The sequence below is a fragment of the Halichoeres trimaculatus genome, unplaced genomic scaffold (genome assembly GCF_033239565.1).
Source record: "Halichoeres trimaculatus isolate MK-OKI-2021-1 unplaced genomic scaffold, fHalTri1.1 fHalTri1_scaffold_7, whole genome shotgun sequence".
Lineage (NCBI taxonomy): Eukaryota > Metazoa > Chordata > Actinopteri > Labriformes > Labridae > Halichoeres > Halichoeres trimaculatus.
Genome location: NW_027437185.1, coordinates 19,936,369 through 19,950,725, shown reverse-complemented (window position 1 = coordinate 19,950,725; position 14,357 = coordinate 19,936,369). Strand labels below are relative to the sequence as shown.

General features: G+C 42.9%; 2 protein-coding genes across 7 annotated transcripts in view; one reads left to right on the top strand and one right to left on the bottom strand.

Annotated features, from left to right (window-relative positions):
- Nucleotides 1-14,357, top strand: part of LOC141793334 (fibroblast growth factor 18-like) — a 296,332-nt gene that overhangs the window by 237,327 nt on the left and 44,648 nt on the right. The gene's annotated exons all lie outside the window — the stretch shown is intronic.
- On the bottom strand, nt 2,432-9,045 carry LOC141793039 (protocadherin-10). Its single transcript, XM_074673358.1, has 4 exons — nt 6,242-9,045; nt 3,808-3,866; nt 3,534-3,661; nt 2,432-3,297 (listed from the first exon to the last, which is right to left on the bottom strand). Exons 1-4 carry the CDS (start codon nt 8,762-8,764, stop codon nt 2,993-2,995), a joined length of 3,015 nt encoding a protein of 1,004 aa, XP_074529459.1. The 5' UTR covers nt 8,765-9,045; the 3' UTR covers nt 2,432-2,992.

The following is a 14,357-nucleotide window of genomic DNA, read 5'->3' as shown; positions in this document are numbered from 1 at the left end:
ACAGTAATTCAAGCTGCCTATTGTAGTCTGTGGTCATGCTTATCCTCAGAAATCCTGATGATTGTGATCAGAAAAAAATATCAATTGTTTTTCTGTCTATTTTATTGAAACTGAAGAACTGTAGCATGGCATTTGAATATGGTAAAAAATACCTCAAATGAATCATAGTGCACAGTGATGAGATTCTCATGGTTTAAAAATATGCTTCAGGTGGTTTGTTGCTCACTTCAGTGTTACTTTTCATGAGCTTTGCCTGATTTACATCTCTGATACCTTTTTTGGGATCACCTTTTTTCTCTACTCCATTTACAGAAAAATGCGGCTACTTTGCAGATAAGATGTTATGCAAAGCAACAGTTACCTAAAAGTAAAGACTTGTTTTAACCACACAAAGTTCTTCTCATGAGCTTCAGCACAACCAGCTTCAACACTTAAAGGCAGACTTCTTCTGGTGTAACACTCACAAAGGATACTTAGTCTGTATAACCACAACATTAGGACAGATTATGTTCTGCTTACAATTTGGTCAAATCTTCTTATTCTTTTTTTTACCATTATGTACCATGTATAGTGATAATAATATACCATATTTACATAAACCTATATTGATATGTAGTGTTGAACAAATTTATTACACCCCGTCATTAAAAGCATCCAGCATCATGAAGTACTTTAAATTAAACTGTTATTCTTTTAGTGAGTTTCCTACACTTTACCATTTTGAACAGGAGTGATGAAATTCAAATTGAATTTACATTTTTATACCTAAATCTGAGGCAGCACGCTAGAATTCTTTGAGTTGTCAGAAATTAATCAAAAATAACTTACAACCACCAAAAATAATGTTTCCTTCCAGGAATGCAACTAAATAGTTTCTATTTAACTAAAAAGAAATAATAATGTACCCAACCATTTTTCTGCTTTATTGTTAAGCAGTATATTTGAATATTCATGGATAACAACAATAATTATATTAAGCTTAACATATTTCATATTGATTGAAGCGCTTGCATACACTGGTGGTATAACCATTAAAAAAACATTAAAGAAACATTATGGTAATCAGCGATATAGCACTGTTCATTTAGAGCAGGGGCAGAAAACATCTTACACTGGGTGGTGGTCTGATGAATTTGTTCAGTACTTTTATATGTGGACTTGTGTGGGTTTAAACTTAGTGTGTAAAGTGGAGAGGAGAAAAGATGTACCTGGAGAGCATCAGTTTTAACAAACTGCTTCCGTCTTCATTGAATTGTATATTAGGCGCCATCTGGCGGACAACTGGTGCAATTACATCTATGCAGGAAGAACAACCAACCCAAACAATTTCAGCACTGTGTGACATGGACAGCTCCCCTTGCAAATGCCCACCATGACAAGTAAAAGTGAAGTGACACAAGATGCTCTTTACACAGGACCATGTTGCAGTTTGCCACATTTGATAGTTTTTCTCGTCATCAACACTTTGACTGTTATAGTTTCACCATCCATGAGGCCAGAAATAAACAGACATATTTGAATTTCTGGTCTTAAAACATATGTATGGCATTGATTTCACCAAACAATATTTTTATTATTATTATTATTATTGAACTACTTTTTTTTTAAGTTATACCTTAAAATATGTTCTTGTTTCAGAGTCTGATCCTACTCCTCTACTTAAAGAATACAGCTCCCTTCCTCACTAACATCTGAAAGTAAGTCTCAGTGACCTAAATCTGGCTGCTCCTCCAGCCGTCCCTATGGATCCCCTTACAGCAGAGAAGGTGATCCTGCTACCCTCCTTGCTCTCTACGGACACCGTTTCCTTATTAATGGAATTATTTTCAATCCGAGCCATACCACGACCTAATTACCCTGTTCATTTCTGGCCCGTGGCCATCTCTCATCTGTTGATGGTAGAAACTAATTCCCTGAGAAGTAAGATGTAAAAGGGCACAGAGAGAGAAGTCATAAGGCCCTGAGCTCACATCCAGGTGTGGCATTTGGAGCTGAGCCCCCCTCTTTCCCCTGACGCTTGTATTCGTGTTCGTGGTCTTAATTAAAGTGATATTTCGAGAGTGGAGGTTCTGTTTGTTCAGTTAATGAACCCCACTATTCTCTGCGGGCAAATGGAAATGCAAGCACTCCAATTAGCATATGTTAGCATTTTACTGTGTTTATTCCTCACCATGGAAAACAGCTTACCAAGGCGAAAAGCTTTCCACCCTTGTAAGAGTGGCTGTGGAACTTTTTCACCCCAAAATAATTGACCCAAGCTTATTAAACACAAATCCAAGAAACTCACATGTGAATGCTTCTGTGCATGTAGATCAGCTGAATGTATTCAAGTGAGTGCATGTGTAAGAGGGTTTGGATATCGGCCTGGAAGCTAATGAATCACCACAGGCAGGCTGCACATGCATGCTTGAGAGTCAAGAAAAGAAACATATGAAAAAAATAGTTTATTCTCATAAATGTATACAGTACATGTGTAGGGAAAACCCCTGGCCTTTACAGTTACCTGCATCATGTTGCAGCTTGCATATACATTATCGCACTATTTGCCATATTCACACAAGCTCTGTCAGCAAACAGACGTAGAAAAGAAAAACACTTTAAAATATAAATTCATAAGGATGTGCAAAGAATTTGTCCACAAATGCTTTTTCAAAACATGTGGGATGTAATTGCTGCACCAGTTTGATTGTCTAAATAATAACAATGATCATAATAAGGATAATAACAACAACAGTAATTATAGGCAGACACATATATTGGCCTTTATCAAGTGGCATGTCACATAAATAGACATAAGACTTAATTTTCCATCAGCGTTTTAGCCTAAATGAATTGTTCATTCATTATCCCTCTCTTTCAATAAATTGCACATCCTCTGTTTTTCAGTCCACCTTAATTAAATGTCCATTATATATACCAAATGGTCTCCTCCTCAGCGTTGAGGTGAGGCTTTCCATCTTATTAATCATCCATTCAGGCAGTCTTTGACGCATCAATCATTGTAAAGATCATTATTTATCATCGCAGCCTCCCCCTGGGGGGACATCTGAAGGCGACGCTTCTTGCCAAAAGTGGAAAATGAGTTGTGGACATCCAGCTCACTTCGCTGTGCTGTAGGCCTCAGGGTGCAAAAGCCTGATGGGGTCCCAGGGATGTACATGTTGTGGTGATAGTCTGGTGGTGGGTGTGGGTGAGGGTGGGAGGGGATGGATGGCTGCTGCTGCTGGGGAGGAGGTGTGCAGCGAGGAGTCCAGGGACGAGGGGGGACACCACTAGTTGACGGGGACATCTTATAGTCTGTAGTGTGACATAGATGGGGGTAAAGTGGAGGAGAGAAGACCACTTATTAACAGAAAGTAACCCTGAATACTCTGTGTTCATTAAGATGAGGTCAAACTACTTTTACAAAACACTTCCGGATAAAGGAAACAGAATGTCTAAATAAAACACAAAAGATATTGTGCAAAAATTGTGTTTGTGTGATCATGGAAAATGGTTAGGTTGTGTGTATTTTGGGTGTAAGTCCCTCTCACCTTTCATGCCTCTCATGTGTGTTCCCCAGGTCCAGTACTGCCCAGGTGCCATGGAGGTAACATAGTTTTCTGGGTCTGCATGCATGGCCTTGCGCATGAGGGTGCCATCCATGTTGATAGAGTTATAACTACAGAAAAAAAGTCAAATTACAGCACATACTACTCCTGGAACATCTTTTTTTTTTTTTTTTTTTTTTTTTTTTTACAGATTTATTCATCTTCAAACAAATGAGATATTGCATTGAGTGTAAGATAGCAAAGGTCAGGTTCATACCTTTTAATGGAGGAGTTCTGGTTCTTTGTGAGGGTCCAGTCTGTGTTTGGCTGCTTCAGCTACAGGAAAAAAACAACATGACAGAATTTAATTTTGGCTCCCGAAAGATGATTTTAAAAACTCTTGGAGACAGATGGCAGTTTAAAGTCACTGTCGAGATCTGTTTAGAGAAATGCCTTTCAAAAAAGTTACAGAGAATCACGTCTTCTCATTCTGTCCTCTTGAATCAGTAGAGGTGAGATATAATTGACATGAGGAGCAGTCTATCTTTGTATTCGTCCTGAAATGGAGACATGAGTCCTTTCACATGGATCGTGACTGCCACCTTGTGGCTGTTTTGATGAACTTCATTTTTTATGAGCAGAGGTGCTCTTGCCCTCAGCTTCAGCTCTCCTGTCTCTGAGTTTAGTTCATACCCCTTGTAGCACAGAGGGAGGGATGATGGAGAGCTACCGCGTGGTATTTACTTCATGGTATGGATTCCAAGCTCTATTAATTCACTTGAAATTGTAAACAAGGAGAATGCGACGTAAGCGTATTATTGGAATCGGTATTCAAAATACACCCCTTGCCAAGTGCGCACAAAACCAATTAGAACCCCACCGGGATGAAACGAAACATGATTTTAATCTTCAAAGGAAACCGTGCCAGGGAGGAAATTAAGAAATTACACACGTCATTGTTTTGTGGATTTTATGCATCATTTTACATTAATATTTGCCTAACGCTCCTCGAGCAAGGTTTTTAATTAAAAGTCTCACAGAGAGCCTTGAAAAGTTTACGGTCCTTGCAGCTGTATGTGCACAACCCAAGGGACTAAAACGTGCATTCACACGCGTTCACGTGCACGCACCTGTCCTGCGTGTCTTACACGCCTGATCGTGTGTTTAATCCTTCTTTTCACCTTCAGTTCATTAGCAGGCCTGCTATTGGCTGGCCTCGTGTAACGCTGTAATAGTTTCTCAGTCATTTGCCTTTTAGATTGCATGTGCCACTGACGACCTCGCGAGGTCTTTACGCAGAGGGACGCCAATTAACGACAAGCAGGAAGGAAGGACACAGTCTCCAGAAGGAGCATTGCTGCAGGCGGAACAATCACCGTGACCTCGAAATGCCTCTTGTGGCCAGAGGTGTGTGTGTGCCAGTGACCGAGGTGACATTTGTCAGTGTGCCAGGTCGAGTCTGGTATCAGAGGTCTTTGTCCCTCAACGTTTCCATGAAAATAAATGAGCAGCATGCACTGATTTCCGGTCTGGTGCCCAGTCTATTAGAAATAGAAAACACTTGTGTAGACATGCCGTAAACTCCCTTTCTCCTTGTCTCCTTCCTCCTTCTCTCCCTCGATTTCACCCCTCCTCTCCCCACTCCCTTGCTCAACAAATATGAAGCCACCCCTCTCTCTCCTCACATTCAGAGGACAGCGTTTGAGCCGATCTACAGGCGGACCACGTCTCATTCCAGCCATGTCCTTGCTCCCCCCTCCCTTCCCCTTGCCCCCTATCCTCTCGTTGTCCTCTCCCCTGTCTCCCCAAAACCGTCTATTTGCCATTTTTCATCAATAATGGGCAGCCTCTCTTGCGAGTACGCTACATTGTGTGTAGTATAATGGTCCGGCCGCGCGTATGCCCTTGAGGCATAGTTAGTGAGGTTATCTGTCCTGTATTGTTAGTTTGAGAAGAAGAAAGCGCGTCTTGAATCTCAGCGGTCGAACAGAAATTGTCTGACATCAGGGCAGATGAATTCAGACGGGCTTTCACCTTGTCCATCATGATCTTGTTTTTATAACTCAGGTGGATGCATGTGTGTGCGTGTATGCGCGTGCGTGTGCGCCCTCAAGTGTATAATGATGACACTGGATGATGTAGGTCAAAACTACTAGAATAAAAGTCCTAGAATATAAAGAAATAGCGTCCCATTAGTTTTTTTTTCTGTGAAATGTGTCGTGATGACACCTCTGGATGTTAACACTCATACTGATAGAGAAGTCAACTTGATCCCCGCTTCCTCTCCTCCTCTCTCACGCAGTAATTGATATCTCACTTCAGTCTTTACAGATGATCGGGCACGCTATGCGCACAGCATATGCTCCCTGCTAGACAGAGATTAACAGTTTCACTAACATGCCAACTAAAAATTTAATCTCACATCGTCTCACTTCATTTCCCGCGTGCCAAACAACTTTAGGTGGCATTATGAGGATAAATTATTGTCACGATTATAAAAACAGGACACGACACATGCTCTGTGGAGACTACGAGCTTTGTCTTTTGCTCAAGTTGACTTTAAATGAGACTGGCGTGATGTCTGATTTGACCTTCATGGGAGAATGTCAGGGTCTAGATGCTTATCAGAAAGAAAGCTTATCTGGATTTTGGCACTGATCGAAACAGATTAATCAGCACTCCCTCTTTGTCTCGTTCTGATTTCAGCGTACCTCGCTGGGGGTGGTTGCTCCGTTGTTCACAGACGCGCTCCGGCTCTGCGCGTTCCACGAGTTTTCTGCGCTCTTCGCCTCGTTGTTCCTCGGTGTGCTGCTCGGGCTGCACGGCTTCAGAAACATAAAGTCACTTTTGGCAGATTCAGGAGTCAGGCACACTTTATAACAATAAGACTGAGAGAGGCTACTGTTTCCATTCACCTCCATACAGTTTGTTGGCACTTTTGCCGCGGAGGAAATCTGAAGGTTGAGGTTGGATTTTTTGAACACCTCCGGGGGCGGATCGGGCTGAAACCCCCCGCAACAGCAGCAGGCGAACGGGGGGAGGTTGTACCCGCTGATGGTCTCTCTGTCCTTATAGCACTTCACCGCAGCCAGCACGATAATTGCCACCAGGAATATTAAAGATATTGTGCTCAGTGACACGATCAAGTAGAGGGCGAGGTTGGAGGGGGGCTGTGGGCTGAGTGTGAGATCTCCGAAATCTGACAGCGACTCGGGCACGCTGTCTACCACTGTAAGGACAATGGAGACGGTGGCGGAGAGCGGCGGCTGCCCGTTGTCCTTGACTAATATAACCAGTCTTTGCCTTGTTGCGTCTTTTTCCACCAACCGGCGAATTGTCCTGATTTCTCCCGTGTACAGCGCAACGCTGAACAGCCCAGGGTCCGTAGCCTGTAACACCTGATAGGAAAGCCGGGAGTTCTGCCCCGCGTCCGCGTCCAACGCAGTTATTTTGGTAACCAGATACCCAGCGTCCACTGAGCGGGGGACCACCTCTGCTGCCACGGTTCCGTTTTTGGGCAGCGGGGACACAATAATAGGTGCGTTATCGTTCTGGTCCAAGACAAAGACGTTAACTGTGACATTACTGGCGAGAGGAGGGAAACCAGCATCTTGCGCCTGAACCAGAATCTGAAAGTTTCTAAGTTGTTCATAATCAAAGGAGCGCAGTGCGTAGATGTTGCCATTATCAGAGTTGATTGAGACATAAGTGGACACGGGCATGCCCTGAATCTGACCCTCGAGAATAGAATAAGACAGATAGGCGTTCTGGTTAGAATCGGGGTCGAAAGCAGTCACAGAGCAAATGGAAGCGCCGGGGGCATTATTCTCTGTCACATAAACAGTGTATGAAGGTTGAGAGAACCGTGGGGGGTTGTCATTAATGTCAGACACTTGCACGAGGATGGTTTTCCTGGTAGAGAGTGAAGGAGAGCCCAGGTCTCGTGCTGTGAGAGTGATGTTGTACTCGGACACCGCTTCCCTGTCCAGGAACTCGCTCGTCACCAGAGTGTAATAGTTTTTAAAAGATGAGTGGAGCTGAAAAGGGACGTTGCTGGGGATTTGGCAGTCCACGTTTCCGTTCTCTCCAGAGTCCCGGTCCATGACACTGATAACAGCTATCACCGTGCCAGGTGGCGCGTCCTCCTGCACAGGTGTGGACACTGACGTGAGGATGACCTCGGGCGCGTTGTCATTCACATCCAGGATGTCGACAAGCACTTTGCTATGTACTGCCACAGCTGAGGGTCCCCTGTCTTTAGCCTGCACATACAGTTCATAAACACTGGCTTTCTCATAGTCCACAACGCCTTTCACTCTAATTTCGCCCGTGTACGGGTCCACATTAAACAGTTCCCGCACTTTGAGGGGTGCGTGCCCACTGAACGCATAAGTCACCTCACCGTTAGAGCCCTCATCCAAGTCTGTGGCGTTCAGCTTCAGCACCTGCGTCCCTCTCGGTGCGTTCTCCACCAGACTCGCCCTGTAAACTGAGCGGTCAAACACGGGAACGTTATCGTTGGCGTCCAGCACCGTGATGGTTATCAGTGCTGTCCCGGAGCGTTCCGGTGACCCCCCGTCAAAGGCAGTGAGTACCATTTCGTGCTTTTTCTGCTGCTCCCGGTCCAGTGGGGTGTCCAACACGAGCTCTGCAAACTTGCTTCCATCATTGCGCGTCTGGATATTCAATACGAAGTGCTCGTTTGCGCTTAGCTGGTAGGAGCGAAGAGAGTTAGTGCCGACGTCCTGGTCCTGTGCGCTCTCTAACGGGAAGCGGGATCCGGGCGCAGCTGACTCTGTGATGTCAAGATTAAACTCAGTCCAGGGAAAACTGGGAGAGTTATCATTAACATCTAAAATCTCCACTTCAACTCTGTACAACTCTAAGGGGTTTTCAATAACCACTTGTAAGTGTAAAAAGCAGCTCGGGCTTCGTTCACACAGCTCCTCTCTGTCAATCTTTTCATTGACGAAGAGGATGCCATTCTCCAAGTTCACCTCTAAATACTGCTTCTTTGCGCCGGAGACTATTCGAAAGCGACGCGCTGACAGCTTGGCCACGTCCAAGCCCAGGTCTTCGGCGATGTTGCCCACAAAAGCTCCATGCTCCAGTTCTTCAGGAATAGAATAACGAATCTGTGCAAGAACCAGGTCCACTACGCACGCACACAGAAGCAGACATATGACCAGCCCAGTCACCGGCACCCAACTGCCTCTGGAGAGTCTGTGATCCATTTCACTTGCGTGCGTAAAATCACTTCACCCAGACATCTCTCCCGCACAGCCGAACCCTTAAAAAGTGTATAAAATACACAGTCTATTCAAAATGATAATAATAAAAAAATAAACTTTAAGTCTGCACCATCTATGTAGTTGAATAACTTTCCTTGATAGTTAATCTGTGGGGTTGGGGAAGGAAAACATCTCTGTCCCTCTGTGTGCTCCGCGCGCAACACTGGTGGTGACTGAACGGGGGAGGCTCGCGCTTTGATTTTCCAGTGTATTAGACACTTGGAGGAGCTGGTGGGGAGGCGTGTGTGTATGTGTGTTTGTATGAGAGAGAGAGAGCGAGAGAGAGAAAGGAAGAGAGAGAGAGAGCGGCAGAAGGGGGAGACGCTAGTCTCGCTGCGTATTGGAGGACGCCGACGCGAAGTGCGCCTCTAATTACTGTAGACGTTTAACCCTTTCACGTCCCTGTGCCTGTTCATCTGACCCATTAAAGAGACGAGAAGGCGTAAGTTTGACACCAGACGTCAGAGCCAGATTTGGATTAGGGAGGAGGTAGTATTGTGGGTGTCGTTTTCTTTGCTGCATTTAACAGATGACGCTGGACAAGGATTTGTCACGGTGACCCACAGGCCCTTGGAGGCTTGTTTGCTGACATAATTTCACTTTGACTTATTAGAACCCTAATGTGGCCTTGAAGAGTATCACACCATTCAGCCGGTGTCCCCCTGTTCAACGTTGCAGTAGAGTAAACATAAACACAGGCCTTAGCACTCGTTTCTATGGCTCAAGTGGGCTAGTGGACAGTGCCAGTAGACTCCTGGGGTCCTAAAATGCTTTTTAATGAGAGTCCTTTGAAGATGAATGCCCACATTGCAAAAACCGTCCCATTCATTAATCATCACACACTAAAGTGGGTGTTACTAAAGGAATATTAGATGGGTCAGGATGATCCTTCAATTTTAATCAACATTTAAATGAGTACGAGCAGCATTTAAGAGCTTAAAATTATTACAATGACAGTCAGGGGCGGGTCATATACACAATCAAAAGCGCATTACACGACTTTAATTCACTTAAGTTGGCAGGAACATGTATCAACACAATCAACATAAAAGCAATGTCATAAAGCCTTTATCATACTTGTCTCTAATCAGGTATTATCATTGGGATTAGACCATAGATCCCATAGGTGTTTACAGATTCCAAATGAAAAAGGGCAGACGAGCAGGGATGTTTTCGAGGACTGGAATCACACTCCAGAGGATGAAAGCACTGACACTGAGCTCTTTAGTTTTTAAAGGACAAAGAGGACAACTCAGGCCTCTTTAGAGTGCGGCACATGTTTGTTCACATCTAATCTTTTTCCTCTTAATCCTGGTCAGTTAGACAACCACTGAGCCACAGAGAGAGAGGGAACGCAAGAGAAAGAGAGAGAAACTGAAGGATGCCTTTGTGAATTCGGGTTCGTCTCCACACGGACACGAGTGGCATCCTAATGTACAACGGTGGCTAGAAATCTGAAAGTCTCTTCTTGGGAGTGACGACACAGCCCCGGCCCCCGGGCAGTACTGGGCTTGTTAGCGGCTCAAAAAGAAGAAGAAAAAAGTCGAGAGGGAGATGAGGGAGAAAGAACAAGAAAGACAAATTTCTGCTTCCTGGAGGGAACATTTTCCTCTTACATGAGACGAAACATTTTCTGTCAGACTGCCCCTAAAATCTAATAACTTCATCTTCTGTTGAATTTTTGTGTTGATTAGTGCTCCTCTGTGAGACTGATTGGGCAAACGAGCGACGATGATGTCTAATGATGTTTTGATCATTTCTCTTTAAAGAAAACTTCAAAACAACAAGTTTTCCCACAGGACACTTTTGATTTTCCTTTTAAGCCAACTGACAATAATAATTTGAGGACTGAAGGGAGAAGGATTAAGGTCCTGTATAATATTTGTGTCCAGTCTGATATTTGTGCTGGCTGTATAACAAAGGTCATGACTTCTCTCTGAATTAAAACGCATACGAAATGATTAAAATACGCACAGTGGAAAGTAGTTACGTAAGAAGTATCACTTTTACTTCCCCTGGGTACACACATTGTCCCAGACCTATCTCTCCATCAAGCCGCCCCAGAAATGCATCACCCTCCCCTTTTCAGGAAAAAAACGAAAATCCTCAGGTTTAAATAAGCAGGAAACACAATCTGCTTGCAGACTTAACCTCAAGCAGATGGTTAAGCTTCTCCAGAAATGATTACATTTCTGGAAAAGAAAAAAAAATCACCACCACCAGTTCCATTGGTTTCCCCTTCTTTTTAATTAACGGAGTGAAGGATTAGTGTGCAGCTATCCGGGATCAAGCGTTCTCCGACGGAAGAATACAAATGTTTTGTGATAAATAATCCCAAAGCACTCCGGCCGGCGGTCCCTCGGTGCCTGTTACATTAACATGCATTACACGGAGCATTAAGCCGGTCTCATCCGCCCCTATCGCCTCGCTCAGCCCATTGTCCGACAGGAAGACAGCCATTACTTTCTCTGAACAGCCGCTCAGCATCCACCTGACCGTGACCTGTTACTCCTCACACTGCAGCTAGGGTCACAGGAGGAGGAGGAGGAGGGATGATGGGTCAAGGCTGGTTAATCGAAGGGCTGTAGTGAATGTAACCTTTTATTCTCAGATACAAAGAAACACATGTTTTATCAACTTATTTTTAAGCAGCTGATGGATGTGTTAAATTCGACACATTATGTGCACAATAAACCGAGTATCTTGATTTCATTTATGATCGCATGACGCCATCTACCGGATTTAGCTCGAAAGTGTATGTGTGAATGGGCCTATTGTTACCAGAGGGTCATCTCTTAGCAGCGGGATACTTATTAACAGAGGGACCTCTAAACAAAAAGAACTATCAAGCAAAAGTGGTGTTTTTTTTATTTTCCTGTTATTGGGAAACACATTTAATTTGCCGAAGAAAGGGCCCTTTGAGCTTAAATCTTTATAGACATGTATACTATCAAGTCATTTCATGTGGTCCCCAAAAGACATAACATTGTCAACACTAAAAAATAAAAGCCACACCAATAAATATGAAATAACTAATAGACAGACTAATCCAGTCTGATATTTTAGAAACAATGCTCTATGATAACTCATGATATCAGTAGATGGTTGTATTGTTCAAAACTTTGTTGAAAAACTTTAGACAAAAAGTGAACATGAGGTTAAAGTGTTTACTAGATGTGACAATTAGTCCAAACTATTGTTTGGATTTATCATTGATGTGAATAGGATGAGTGAATATTCACTGGAGGACTCCCCTCATGGCATATACCTCAAGTCAAACTTAGTAAATGTAACGAAACACAAATTTACCGATCAGGATCTTAAGATTTCTTGTATCTTTGCACCTTGTATCATCCGAAGTACTCAACAGTCTGTGATCTGTGATCTTGGAGCGCCATCTGCAGGATTTTGATCCGCATAACAGCAGCTGTGGACAGAGGTCCGAGTGTTGCCCTCGAAATATCAGATTCTATATCTGGGATTAAGTATATCTCTTTGTAGTTTGAAACTCGTTTAGGGTTCAGTGCTGTCTTAGTTTTATCACTTTTGCTTACACCAGTTATTTGTGGGAGAACTTGTCTTAGTGTTGAAAGGTTATTCAGAGCTTATCCACCTTCAGTCCAAGACACGCGTAGCCAATACAGTGAAGAGCTTAGCATGTTGATTACAGCGAAAAATATTGGAACTTCACCAGACACAGACTTACGTCTTTCATTAAAGGTAACATAGTATAACATTAATCTCAGTCAAATATGCATCGTTAGTGACTCCTACTGGAGACAAACTGATATGTCTCATTTTCTCTGACGTGTCCTGGCAAGAACCAGAGTGAGACCTTTTTGTCAGGAGGATAAATCGTGATAATAACAGTGGAAGTTTGTTTGTTATTATTCACAGTTTAGAGTCCCCCTCTCTAATGACATCCTGCGCGCGGAAAAATAGATCTCTGTAAAGAGTTAGAATGTCAGGATAAACACATAGCTGCAATAAACTGACACGGATATAAAGTTTCCTCTTAACAGACATAACTTGATTTTGTCGATTTTACTGTACTTTTTATGGAAACCGCCTTAACCCCTAAAGACTTAATAAAGGCTGAATTAAAAGGGTCAAAACACCGGACAGCGCCCATGGTCGAACCCTGCAGTCCGCGGTCCGTTGGATAGAAACTGGAACGTAAGAAGTAACCATTGAGCTAAACCGGCGCGTTACGACCAGGTGTAAAAAGTGTTTAAATACATGATCAAGTCATCACAGCTCCGGTGATCGACTTGTGTCGTGTGTTTCTGGCACTAAGTTCAAAAGAGCTCCGTAGGGGACTCAACATAGAATAAACACAGGACAAGTTTATTTTTTTAAGAAACAGAAAAGTGAGAGGATTATGTCCTGGTTGTGCAGGATTATGGCGTAACATCTCAGGCTGGCAAGTGCTTCTCAACAAGGCAGGCTACTATGCATGTCACGTGGTACACGCAAACGACCTCAACAAAAGACTTTTTAAAGAGACCCGTTTACTTTCTTTTTTTTAAAATTTGTTTTTTATTTATTTGTTTTATTTTATTTTATTTTATTTTTATATTTTATTTACACATTCCATCACTTTTGATTTCATTTTTCAAACTATGAAGTCCGATTTTCGTCATGGATCCAGTAGTAACAAACCTGACTCGTTTCTTTATTTACCACAGTTAACTTTAATCACAGCTTGCGCATAGATGTCTCTAAGTACTCAGAGAACCGAACAGAATACTCCAGCACAAGATCAATGACACGGACTCACCTTTGACTCTATTTGAAGTGGAGATCAGAATATTCTGGGCATCTTTCTTGCACTTATGCTACATGGCGGATTGGATAATGCTTTATACTAAAACGAAAGCGGTTATGTCGTTAAACCACATTAATAAAGATTTTACACTTAAACCACCCATTTTCAAATCATCAATGTTTTTTCAGAAACAATAGGTCTACTTTATAACACATGACATCAGTAGAAGGTTGTATTGTTCCAAACTTTGTTGAACAACTTTAGACAAAATGTGATCATAAGGCTAATGTGTTTACCAGACGTGACAGTTAGTCCACACTATTGTTAGGATTTATCATTGATGTAAATTGGATAAGTAAATATTCACTGAGGACTCCCTACACGGCATATACCCCAAATCACACTGAGTAAATTTGACGAAACACACATTTACCGATCAGGATCATAAGATTTCTTGTATCTTTGAACCTTGTGTCATCTGTAGGAGGCTTCTTAACCGTCCGTGATCTGTGATCTTGGAGCGCCATCTGCAGGATTTTGATCCGCATAACAGCAGCTGTGGACAGAGGTCCGAGTGTTGTCCTGGAAATATCAGATTCTATATCTGGGATTACGTATATCTCTTTGTGGTTTGAAACTCATTTAGGGGGACTGGATTCAATGCATAGATGCGTCTTTGGTGGTCTCGGGTGTGGTATTAACTATGACCCATTCTTGAGGATGTGTACATTGTACAAATCAAGGATCATTTATTTATTTATTTATTTA

Coding starts and splice junctions, on each gene's coding strand:
- LOC141793039 (XM_074673358.1), bottom strand. CDS start 8,764: ATGGATCACAGACTCTCCAGAGGCAGTTGGGTGCCGGTGACTGGGCTG. Junction 3,662..3,807: donor CAGAACTCCTCCATTAAAAG/GTATGAACCTGA, acceptor TTTTTTCTGTAG/TTATAACTCTATCAACATGG. Junction 3,298..3,533: donor ACACATGAGAGGCATGAAAG/GTGAGAGGGACT, acceptor GTCACACTACAG/ACTATAAGATGTCCCCGTCA.